At 34.3% G+C, this 13036-nt stretch overlaps 1 protein-coding gene across 1 annotated transcript in view; it reads left to right on the plus strand.

Annotated features, from left to right (window-relative positions):
* Nucleotides 1–1510: 1510 nt before the first annotated feature.
* superdeath (Suppressor of ER stress-induced death) overlaps nt 1511–13036 on the plus strand; it is a 503396-nt gene continuing 491870 nt past the window's right edge. Inside the window, exon 1 of the mRNA XM_090396917.1 lies at nt 1511–2148. Within this exon, the coding sequence (XP_090253043.1) occupies nt 1511–2148 (638 nt within the window). The remainder of the gene's footprint in view (nt 2149–13036) is intronic.

The raw sequence follows: 13036 nt of genomic DNA on the forward strand, positions 1-13036 counted from the left end.
AAAAAAAGATTGTTAGATGAGACCACAAAAATATTAGAAATAGGAATAGATGCTGCCAGGAGACTGATGGAAAAAATTGCTCTAGCTAGAGAGGAAATATCGTTCTGGAATTATGCAAAAAAACAGGAAAGAAACATTTAATGCAGTTCTTTAACCAACTTTTAATTTTCTGCAGAAACTCCTAACGACTGTAGATTGGGAAGAATAATTCCTATACAGAAAAAAAAAAGTTGTTTTGAAGAAGCGAATTGTATGCCATAACCCTATGAAGTCACAAACTGTTAATTATTTGTAATAGTTATACAAAGCAGACCGAAAGAATCTTATGAAGACCATTTTGGAGAAGAGCAAATGCGATTTAGAGCAGAGAAATTCACAATATGTGCAACATATTCTCCTTTACAATTATCTGAATTATGTGAAATAAACAGAACATTTTGACCTTGCTCCGTACACTTTAAGCAAGCATTTAACTCAATAAGCAATAATAAATTGTTTTACATTTAAAAATAAAAAAACAGGAAAAATGCTTATCCTCATACTCCCGTACTATAAAAATACCTTGACATCATTAAAATTTGAGCAGTTAAAACTTCTGAAATACCAGTCGAGAACGGTGTCATGGAAAAGTGTCCACGGTCATGGGGAATAAATGTGAAGAGACAAAATTTACATCATATGTTACCAAAATATTTACCACAGTATTATTTATATATAATAATAATAAAAAACGCTTCAAGTATCTAATTGAATATCTACATAAAAATACAAATGGGGTGAGAAACAGTATATATGAAGAGGTTATAATGTATTTTAAGTAAATGGCACGTTAATCATATACATTTTTAAACGATTAAGAAACTAATAAACACGTAACGAAAGTAGGGTGGTCCATTATGATTAAACTTGTAAATATATGTTTGAAGAATAGAAAACAGTTTGTAGAAAAAATAAATAAATACAATAACAAATAAATACCAATCAGGAGATAAGAGAACACTTATATTACAATATTCCAGTAATAGCAAGGTATCAAATGAAAAATAGTTACAGTGGTACAGAAATGTGCACAGAATGCCTAGGAAATGATTTCCTGAAATTGTCGAAAACGGAAATTAAAAAAAAAAAAAAAGAAAAAACATCCAAGTAGTATAAGTGACCTGAATATTTAGAGAAATTCAAATACTCAGCTATAGTTAGAGAACTGGAAAACTTTAATTCAAAAATTCCTCGAATTGTTTATCGAAACAATTACTCTATTTCGATATATATCTACGAAGAACACAACTTGCCGAGTAACATTTCCGGTCATGTGACTTGTGCCCAGTCAAGTATGCTATCTAACAGGTTGTAATTTAGCATGCCAGGTGTGTTTCAACATTGCTCTGCGTCTTACGGAACAGCAATATCCCTTTCTCTTTGTCCGTTCACCGTCCCATCAACAGGGCCTGTAGGTTCTAGCGATCGATTATTTTCTCTTCTGTCCACGGTGGCGCTAGAGCCGTATAAAATGAGCATGATGTCTAGTCGTGAGCGCCTCGACATGGATGATGCGGAGAAGGCTAAAAGCGCAACCAACAGCTTGAGCTTCAAGCAACGAAAAGGGTGTTTTTTAGACCGATGGGTTCTAGGCTTAATTGTAGTTATAGCGTTGTGTGCAGTGGCAGCTGTAGGCTTACTAGTTGGATTTCTCAGCCCTTGTATGAAGAGGGATAGTGAACCGAAAGATGCAAAGAACGAAGAGCCGTTTCGTAATGTCAAACCTTACGCCCTGCTATCTCGTAGCATTCTACCAGAAGAGTATGATGTGGAACTGCAACCGTATCTTGTTTCTAATGATTTTATTTTTCACGGGCGTGTGAAAATAGTGGTAAAGTGCACGGAACCGACAACAAACATTAGCGTCCACGTGAAAGATATAATAATAAATTTAGATGCAGTAAAGTTAGAGAATGCAGCCGGAAGTACTGTACCTGCAATTGTAAGGACCAGTGAAGAAAAAGACCGAGAATTTTTCATTATTCACCTTAGTAGTCCATTGGAAGCTAACAATCACTACGTGTTATCCATGACGTATAAAGGTAATCTGAATAATGAACTGGTAGGTTTCTACAGGAGTTCTTACAAGGATGTACATAACAAAGAACGGTAAGGTTTGCAACATTATTTTAAGTATTCAGTTCTTAGCGTTTGTTAGTTTATGATTGTTCAAACATAAGTTTATGCAGCTCTACTTTATATTTAATATTATTGAATATCATAGTTTAGTTAGAAATGAAGCTGCCCATATAATTAAATTTATTTTTGAAAGATATTGACAAAAAAAAAACATATATGGACATGCTTCATATTTTGACATATAAATCGTAACTGGATATTCTTATAAGAAATGATTATAGCTAATTTTAGAATGCATATATTTTAATTACTTCAAGCATTTTTTAAGTATGGAATTATAAAGATGGGCAAAAACTGTATTAGTGAAAATAATAAGGAAAGTAAAGAACAAATGCATGCAGGAAAATTAATATATTTACTAGTGAATGATCAGCAAGAATAAGAATATGTTCCAATTACGTATTAAAATATGAATAATTATGAATTATAAACCATGACTCACAGTTCTTTAATATATAAAACTCTTTTGAGGTTTATAACTGCTATAAGATTTATTGAACCTCATATCTGTTCTAAAACGTTTTTGTAATATATTTAAATCTAAGTTATATGTTAACACCACGCATGCATTCTTGAAACGTAATGTATTGCTATGGGTGACTGAAACAATCATGAAGCCCTAACCAACAGAATGCTACGGAATTATCTAACAATTGTAATTTTAGTCCCTTTCATACCTAATGTAAGTAGGACGTGGTTTATACTAGGCATTGACATAACCAGAAGAGTCAAGGTGAAATAACCATTAAGGAAAGCATTGTTTCACTCACAATGCTCCTTATCTTTAACGAATATGGTTAAAGAATGTATTTCTTATTATTTTGTGGTAATTGTTGTTCAGTATTTTTAATCAGAAACAATTAGTTGTCCTCGGTTTTTAAACAAGACAATCACTAAATTTGGTAGTACGTCTCAGTCTGCTATTCTCATTAGGAAAAGCTAATTTGGGATATGCATGAAATAAAATTTAGTATAAGAAACTAAAAGGAAATTTAGAATAAATAAGAAAATCACTTTTGTAGCTGATATTCCACGGATTTCTCATTTTTTTACTTGATTGTAAGCTTCATAAACAACATTTATATTTTAATTCATTTACTGAGAAAGGAGCAATAACAGAGTGTGTAATAAGTGTGGATTTCATTTAGGGTTCCAATCATTAAATGGTTGGAAAATCAGTATTAGAGATGACATAAGAATTCCTCGTGTTTCACCATAGTCCATTCTGTCATCAATGAAAAATTATATGCCATCCTTCCCCCCCCCCCCTTCCTCATGAGAAGAAGGTGCTTGTGGAGATCTTACATCAGAAACTTGGATAACTGCAATGTCCATTCCAAAGGAAAGGCAGCTTGGTGGAATACAAAAAAAAAAATCCTTGAAAGGGAATATAAACTAGATTTTTTTCTAAGCAACTAAGTGTGATATTAGTTTCTTATTCTAAGTGTAATAATTAGAATAAGCTTAACTTTTCCAAAATACGATCATGTACGTAGGAGAATTGCAACTTAAAACTTCATTACTTCATTACACTAACGGACATCACCAGTATTAATTATTACAATTATCTTTAAATAAGTATATCTAGTAGTATTTTAAACGCATATCACTAAGTAAACTGAAGTCTGGTTATATGTCTCTAACTGGTACATGTTAATGCTCATCTTTCACTCACAGTGAGCAAACGAATGATGGCCTTTGTGGCTGAATAAATAATTTTCACTCTTAGCGAATAGGATGAGTTCTGATAATGGAAGGCAGGCAGTGAATGTGAAGGTGATAGATGAATTTAATTACCAGATGTGAGGCCCAACGGTTTGTTGAATCCCGAAAGTATAAACTAGAATTTTTTTTCTGTAGAGAGCGTTAGTGTGTCTGACCTTTCCTTAGTTCGACGGACATAAATGAAAACACAAGATCACATATCTTTTAGGACGAACATGGACACTTTTACAGCAACAGAATCACGACAGCAAATATTACCCAGGTTTATTCATTTTCTCGGCTTATAGTATATACATGCACAATAAACCTTTCCTTTCAGGAGAAATTTTCATCCATGATTTTTTTTAAATAGAAAATAGTACTGAACACAGTATGTAGCGTAAAAAATTAACAAAAAATTAAGAAGAACAATTCAATTCCCACTGTGAAAAAAAAAAGAAAAAAAAACATTTGTTTCAACTGTGATTTAAACAGCAAATAAATGTCAAAAATTGCTCAACAAAAATTCTTCGCATTTCACATATTCTATAGGATTATTTTTCATAATAAATTCAAATGGGAGTAAGAGACTACGAGATGCTGGATCACCAAATGAAACGTTGTCTCCAGCTGAATAATTTATGCGTAACTTGGATACAGACCCTTAAAAAGTCATTCTTTTATATTCTTACTATACATACTGCTTTCTGAGATAAAATGCTGTGAAAGATATAAAGCATATACATTTAATATAAATTTATTCGAATAATATCCGTATTTCTTGCAAATACGAAGTTACATTTCATTTAATCATTAATGAAATATACATTTTATTATTAATTAATGGAATAATAAAAATTAACTTCGTTATTAAATATAATATAATATAATATAATATAATATATATATATATATTTTTCCCCTCATTTAATTGTTTGAGTGTGTTATTAAGCACTCCCATTTGATGACCACGCAGACAGAAGTTCCTTTTCTCAGATAGCCGATAAAAACCAAGTTTATGTAAAATTACTTGGTATCTTGAATACATAATATACCCAAGTTAAAAACTTTCTACATCTATCTCTCATCCTCAGATTTTATTTAATAAGTCAAAGCACCTTGTGGCAACTTGTTTAGGTAAAATTCATGTAAACTCTGCATCACTTCAATCTTCGTATTTCAGGTCTGGCTCCCACTGACGAGACTTCAATAAAAGTCGAAACCGCTCTGGGTAGTGACCCCTGTCTTTATGCATAGCATCATAAATCTCCGCAAGGGGGTCTGCTTTGCATTAGGGGAAAAATACTAAGGAAAGTGATCAAAGCTTAATCCATTTTTACCACGAGTTGCCCGGTCAAGCACTACCATCAGGAGTTGCCTCAGTCTTGCACTACCTGCTGGAGTTGCCTCGGTATTGTACTACGTGTAGGCACAAACTTGACATACTTGTCTGTTTGCCTACTTGGGAAATAGGATTAAAAACCAAGTTTATATAAAATTACTTGGTATCTTGAATACATAATATACCCAAGTTAAAAACTTTCTACATATATATGTATATATATATTTATATACTAGGGGGCTCCTCCTCCATGACGCCTACGGCGCCCAGTCCCGCAAGTTCCGGACTGGTAGGCTGGTTCTCCTTGAATTCTGATTATTCGAATTTTGAAAACTCGAAAGGGTTCCCCGACCCTCGCGCCTACGGCGCCAACCCCCCCCCCCCCCCCCGACTTCCGGACTGGTAGGCCGGTTCTCCTTGAATTCTGATGACTCGAATTTTGAATACGCGAAAGGGGGTCCACCCCTCTCCCTGGCGTCTACGGCGCCCAACCCCCCGAGTTCCGGACTAGTAGGTAGGTTCTTCTCGAATTCTGATGACTTGAATTTTGAAGGCTCGACACTCGGGGTAGCCCCTGAGTTTCAAAACGTTTCAAATAACTTGACAAAAAATGTGACACAAAAACGTTACATAAAAACGTTTCATAAAAAGGCTTAGCATTTTATATCTATAGGGTAGATATATAAAGACTTCATTAAAATCAATCATCATGCGATTGTTGTCAAAGGAAGGGGTGTGGATTATTGCTCTAAATTCTCAGAAATACGTAGTTATACTATTGTATGGAGAGCAAAAGAGATTTTTGTATTTCATTAGGTATAATGTTGAGTTTGTTTTCCTAATTTTTAAAGGCAAGCTAGTTTTTGACAAGGTACAACTTGAGCCGATATTATTTTTTGAAGTGGATATTCTTCGCACCGATTGAATGTTGCTCTATGACAATCACTGCTGGTGGTTAAAGCACATAATGCATAATTATCAATTGTTTTTTTGCCATATATGTTATTGGCAGAAATTATTAATAAATTATTAATAAATTAGTTATTAGATTACTCGTATCTAATAACTGATTTATTAATAACTGTCATGTTTTAGAATCATACTTTTAGGTAAAACACGATCATCTGATGCTATGCAGAAGTGAAAAGTAAAGAAATGAATTACTATCTGTCGAAATGAATTTCCGTTGAAATGATGTGGATAGAAAAAACGAATTAGAGATGCGCTTGGTCGACTTGATTGCAATTATTGAGAATATGAATATCAAAGTAATTAGATACTTCTAAGCCCATTACTTGACATCATATAAGGTTAAGGTCAATAGTAGCTATAGGTCTTGTATGATCTCTAGTGTCTGAGTAAATAGAAGGCCAACAATAGTTGTAATCTCCAATAATAAATATGAAGACAAACTTATTGAATGGGAGCCAGTTTAAAACTGCGAAGTCGGACAATCAGAGAGGTTTTTATTCTTAAATGCCACAAAATGTTCTAATAAAAGAAACACAGAATTTTTGATATATATATACAGAGAGTAGCTAATATAAAGGAACAACTGGTTCGTTTTGGAGATAAAAACAGAAATGCGAAAAGCATGTCAGTCATACACAATTTTTTCGAAAAATTTAGGACCATACATAATCATAATAATGCGAAGTACCTGTTATACTGTATTACTTCTCAGAACAACACAGAATATTCATTACATTTTAGTCAAAATATTCTACCATGCTCACAAATACTAGTAGAGAGAATATGTGTGAATATAATAAAAGGAGATTTGTCGGTTGTTGTTTTACTGACAGTGATATCTTCAGAATGGTCCGAGGGCACCACTATCTGGTGTTGAGCAGAATATAAATGGGTGCACACTGAAAGAAGAATGTAATCACGAGTTGAACAACTGTCAGATGTCGAAATTCCTTCATACTCATTTATATTAATGATATTAGTAAAATTTTTAACACAATTCCAACCATGAAAAGTTTTAAAATCTGCAGTTAGTCGTGGGTGAGCTAAAGAAATTTTAATAATTTTATTGTTATTATTTTTTTTCTACTATAATTTTTTTGCACAATCGGTAAACTCCACTCTAGAAAAGTGGAGTGTACGTTTTGAAGCCACTTTTAGCATACGTTTGAAATGGGCCAGGCTTCAAGTCAACTGAACTCCAAGACCATCTGGAATCTGTATTGCCTACCTATTGGCTCTACAAAGAGATACCACGCGTGCTCTGATCTGGAGCGAACTTGGGACTTGTTATCATCCTTCTAATATCCGTGAAAGGGACATTTATGATGGAGGTAGTGTGATGGTTTGAGAAAGCATCTCGTTATGTGCACTCACCGATCTATATATGCTATCCACCTAGGCGTATGTGTAATGTTAGTGTCATGTGGAGAAGAAGTTACTGATTTCGACAAGGATGCTATCATAATATAACTAGAGATTTATCCGTTAGTCATCACCTCCCGAAATAAACGCAGAAGAAACGGAAACGTTCAACCAGGAGTTCAAAGATTCTATAAGGCTAGTATTGTCAAAACTTTAATAAGCTGTACAATTGATTACTACAGAAGAACAGCTTCACATGAACCAGAGCAATTAACGTTGCAAACTACACCGGAGACTAATCAATGTAACAACTCATATTTTACTGAACTTCGTGGTATGGAGTGACTCATCGCAAATACTTTTCCTATCGGATGAACGAGTTTGGAAATAACAGTTGCTTGCGAATGACTTATGCTATTTTCAACATTTCATCTGCGAGATGTGGTAGCACAGATGTAATGGCTTATGGTTAATGCAGTGCAGTGCAGTTGCGGCAGTTTTAAGTAACAATTTAATGTAGCGTCAGCTTTACATAACTGACTCATGTCTCTCACCATAAACATACTGCAAGTGCTAGGCAGCACGGTTTGAGGAAACTGATGCCGATACAGTTTTATTACACTCTCGAAAAGTGTTACACCATATGTTCGAAAAATGTTTGTTTACTACTTTTCATGCAGCATATCCAGACCATACATAAAAGAACATCTTTGAAACGAATTATAAAGTTGGGTGCAATGCATCCAACAATGGCATATGGGGCAGTAGTTATATTCTGAGAAAGAATGCATTGGTTTATAAGAACGCTGGGGTAGCCAACTACGCGTCTTTTTGGAACCAAAATAATTCCGGTAGAGCTCAGAAGATCCGCAACTTTTGACCGTTGCGATGGTTCGGAAGTAAGTGAGTGTTCGCATGGCGAGGTTGTAACGAGCTTGTAAGAACTGCTTTGACTAATTACACACATAATTTTAAGGAGCTTACTAAGTAAATGGATACAAGGAAGGCCTTTACTAGTAAATAAATAACTAAAATCATTGTGTTTCGACTTTAAAATTATTTTAATTGTTCAAAGAAAACTTCATTTAATGTGTTTCGAATTAAACTTTTTTTCATTGCAGTATTTTTAATTAACACTGTTTTTCTCTCTCTCTTGTATTGTTCCTCATTTTTTTTGTCTTGTCTTCTCTTTTTGTTTACTTTTTCCTGATAGATCGTAAAGAGCCGTGTGACGTATGGACTCGAGCGGCGTGCGACTAGCGAGCCACGTTGTGGCCACTACTATAATAATGCATATCATCTATTTTGGAACAGAATTTGCCTGGAATTGCGAAAATTTAATCAGCCCACAGTGAGCCTAAACGCTGGCAACTGGTTTGGTTTATTTAGATTTACGGCCGAAGCAACTCAGGCTATGAAGCCAGTATATTATGTATATTAATTGCTTGTGTTTTAATAGCGATGAGAAACCCTATACCTCCCCGTGTGAGATCGGCTAACTCACCTTTAGTTGAATAGGCCTGATAAAAGTTCTTCGCGTCCTAGACGGGATTCGAACTCAGGTCTTTCCAACCAAAGGGCATTGTCCAAACTAACTGAACTGCCGAGGTGTTTGTAAAGCTGTTTCTCTGAAATTTAATGCTGTCCAATATTCATTTCAACGTGATGAAGTTACTGTAGTATTCAAGAAAGAATGCATCAATTATACTGATGCGTATCAGGTATTCTGAAAGAGGCTATGCCCGGAATGGGGAAGGGTAAATTAGGGTCAGAGTGAGATTACACTCTTCATTGAGGTATTTGCAACTGGATTGGGTCTACATATTTAAAATATTCTATGTAGTGAAGTGGACAATGAGGTGAACTTACATATTTTAATAATTAGAATATTTACAATCCAAGTTTCTTTGAAATTTCTTACTACCGGATACTTATTTCAGCATAGTGTATTTATCGCATGAATTAATTTATTCTGCATGTAATTAAAGGTGTCAGTGTAGTGGAATAGACTCTTCCCTAACTGAAAATTCCATTGTGTAGATTGAATCCATTTTATATGGTTCGATGCTTTCCCAATCTATCATCTTGGAGAGATCTGCAGTTATATATTCTTATTGATATCATTCTGTCGTTGCTCATTGTAGATGGTCTTGAGGTGAGTAAATATGATGGACACTGTAGCACATTTTTCCACGTAGACCCTCTTCATAAGTCCAGAACGTGTCACTTTTTATGATCGGCGAGAGACGAGCCAGTATGTAATCTTCCAACTTGATTCATCCTTATCATCATGCGGGGGGGGGGTATTTAGCCTTATAGCCATAAGGGGGGTGTAGTGCGTTTTGATATCCCTTGTCGTATCTGATCAAATCCATGGGATTATTTAAAGTTGATTTTTGAGATAACCGTATTCAAGTCTTTTTTGCGTTATCTGGGGGAACCAAAGAGTCTTATTTTGTCTCGATAGTGTTGGTGTTTGGTTTCCCAAGATCCAGTATAGTTTCCCTTAAGTTTATAATTTATTCCTTGAAGGTATCATTAAATTTGTCCGCTAGTCACTTTTCATTTAAACAGTTTGGCGAAGTTCTGGATTACAGTCGTTGAGGAAGGAGTTTATGTTTTATTGAGTGCTTCGTTTGTTATTGTCCATGGTTCTTTAAATTTCTTTTATTTAATTTAATATCATTGATGCAATAGTTACGTTTATTTCGGCGTATTTCTGAATTGGAGGTTCTTCTATTCTGTATATTCGCTTCTTATATCCATCTGATTATATGGATTTCTTTTGAGCTGATTCTATAAATGGTCTTAATTGTGTATTTTAAGTAGTAAATCGTCGTTTAGCCATGGAGGTGAATCCTTGCTGGTTCGAATCTTTAATTTCCGGATAGCTTTCTTGTGTGTACTACGCACCGATGTGACGAAAGAGTCATAGAGTTATTCCGGATTATTGGATTGCATTATATGATGCTATGAGGAATAAAAAAAAAACTGGTTTGACTTGAGTAAAAATTGGATTTTTGCTTTTCCAGTGCTGGGATGTCTAATGACGAGAAGTTGTGGTCTGCTAGTTTTGCTTTAATATTTTCGGATAAAAGTATGTTATCTCTTACACGAACGTTAATATGAGCTATACAGGATTATGCTATATTTTCATTTACCATTTCTTCTCTAATATCCAAAAGTTGGATAGCGTGTCTAAATATGCTTGATTCGGTATTTATAGTGTTAATGTTAGTGTGTCCGCTATATTATACGTTGATTAAGGTTGTTGTTAGTTGTTTTCAAGGTTTCTAGTCCCTACAGAAATTGTTTAGGATTTTCATCTGGTGGCCTATAAGTGTAGTTTAGTATTAAACTATAACCGTCAATACAGTTCTATAGCTTTAATGTTTTCAGCTGTTTGAAATTTCATTTTTAACTTACCATTACTGTTTTTTTTATGTATAAATAAATCTGTCTCCCACATCTTTTGTATTTTCTCGACAGTAACTGTACGTTTGGAAGGAGTTTATGTTGTGTAGTGTAAGCTGTACAAGAAAATTCCTGTTAATATTGTGGTATCTGTATAGGCTATGTGGTCACTGAGATATGCCTAAAGTAACAGCCAATATTTTTTACACTGCATATATTAATGTGTAATACAATGTAACCATCGTTCTATAATTTGGTTTAAGCCAATAAGAATACAGTTTGGTCGGCTAAATCCCAAATTGCCAGCCCATCCTCGTCCTTTCAGTATCCAGGTAGATACCTAATAGGGTGCACCACGGGAAGGTGAGGATTGGACATTAGGTCAGAAGCCCTGGTCGGTTCTCCACATTCCTTTAAAGGCTATGTGGAGGTCTCCTCTCAGTTATACAGCTTTTAACTTTAAGCATCCCTTAAGGGTCAAAGTTTAACTTATGGGTCTGAGACGTGGGTCAGAAGTAAAACATTTGACCGAAGACTAGGGGCATGACCAGATGGCATCAATGGCAATATCATATTAAAAATTAGGATATTAGCAAAGAACTTGACATTGTCTGCATTCAGGAATGCGATAGAATAGCTAATTTAAAGTGGTATGGTCACTTAAACAGAATAGGAGAGGATACATTAGCAAAACAAGTGTTCTTCGCCAGGTTGGCAGAAAAAGACCTAGACGAATACCAAGACATAGGTGGATTGATACGATAAAAAGTACCTTAGAAGATAGAAATATAAGATCTGATAATGTTGGAGTCTTGTCTGGTAACTGACCGATTTGGAGGAAAATTGTAGATAGAAACTTAGTAATAATGTCAAATTTTTCTTTAGTAATAATGTCAATTATACTTATTAATAATGTCAATTTTTCATGTAATACTATCATATCCTGTACATGGCAGAAATTTGATGATGTGATGATGATACAATATATCGATTTGAGTACGTGAATTTGTTTTTCCAGTCATGAAATACATGAAATATAATGTGCTTTACTTGGTCTTTTGTGATGTGATCAATTTCATCCTTCATTGACAGATTTTAAGGTATTGACAATCAAGAAGATATGTTAACTATTTTTCAGATCTCTTTCGTTAGTGATGTGCACTGTTCATAATATATATATTTTCTTCATGCATACTCTTGAGTTTTCACACCATAGGCATTTGTAGTCCTTGTCTTGGTTTTCTTTACTGAAAGATACAGTAGATTTTTGTAGTATGGTGTTAGATAACCGTTCACATACACAGCACTTTTATTCCAAGAACAATTGACATTTGATATCACTGGGCTGAATTTTTTTCTGTCTTTAATTAATCTTTCTTTAGCTTGTGGTGAAGCGAGATGACTATATTTGTAGGATGATATTTTCTTCTGTTTGAGATCCAGTGACTAGATTTTATTTCTTCACTGGTAAATTCTATTTTCACATTTTTCGCTAAATTTTGACTATTGCTATCATGTTAGCTGCTTCCTCCTATGAAATGCCTTCAGTTTGTATAGATTGGTTATAAGCTAATTGGTATTTAGCTTATAACAAAAGATTGTTCAACTTTTGTCATCAGTCTTGCTAATTCAGCTCTTAGTTCGTTATTTTCTTTCTTCAGCAGTGTTTATGTTTCCGAAAGTGATTTTATATTTTCTTTCACCGAGTTTAGGACTTCTTGCACGGTATTGTTATTAAAGTGTAAAAATTCTTCTAAAGATCACTAATCTTTTATTTCTTGTTTGTGCATGTTGAGGATTTCTTTTAATGTTTCGATTTCTTTTGTTGTGGATTTTCCGAGTTCTACTAGGAAAAATCTAATTACGCTTAAATCTTTATCAGATATTTCTGTTATAATATCAGCTGTTTCGGCAGAGTAGTATGTATTCAATGCTTTATTGACACTGGTTTGGACCTTATTCTGCCCTTGCTGGTTTCGTGCGTTCTCTGCAGGAGCTACAGAGCCACTGAGATAACTTTTAGCGATTTCTCTTTCCATGTATTTTCGGTTAGACCGAAACAAT

The sequence above is a fragment of the Typopeltis vanoorti genome, chromosome 8 (genome assembly GCF_054136105.1).
Source record: "Typopeltis vanoorti isolate ZY-2024b chromosome 8, IOZ_Tvanoo_1.0, whole genome shotgun sequence".
Taxonomy (NCBI): Eukaryota; Metazoa; Arthropoda; class Arachnida; order Uropygi; family Thelyphonidae; genus Typopeltis; species Typopeltis vanoorti.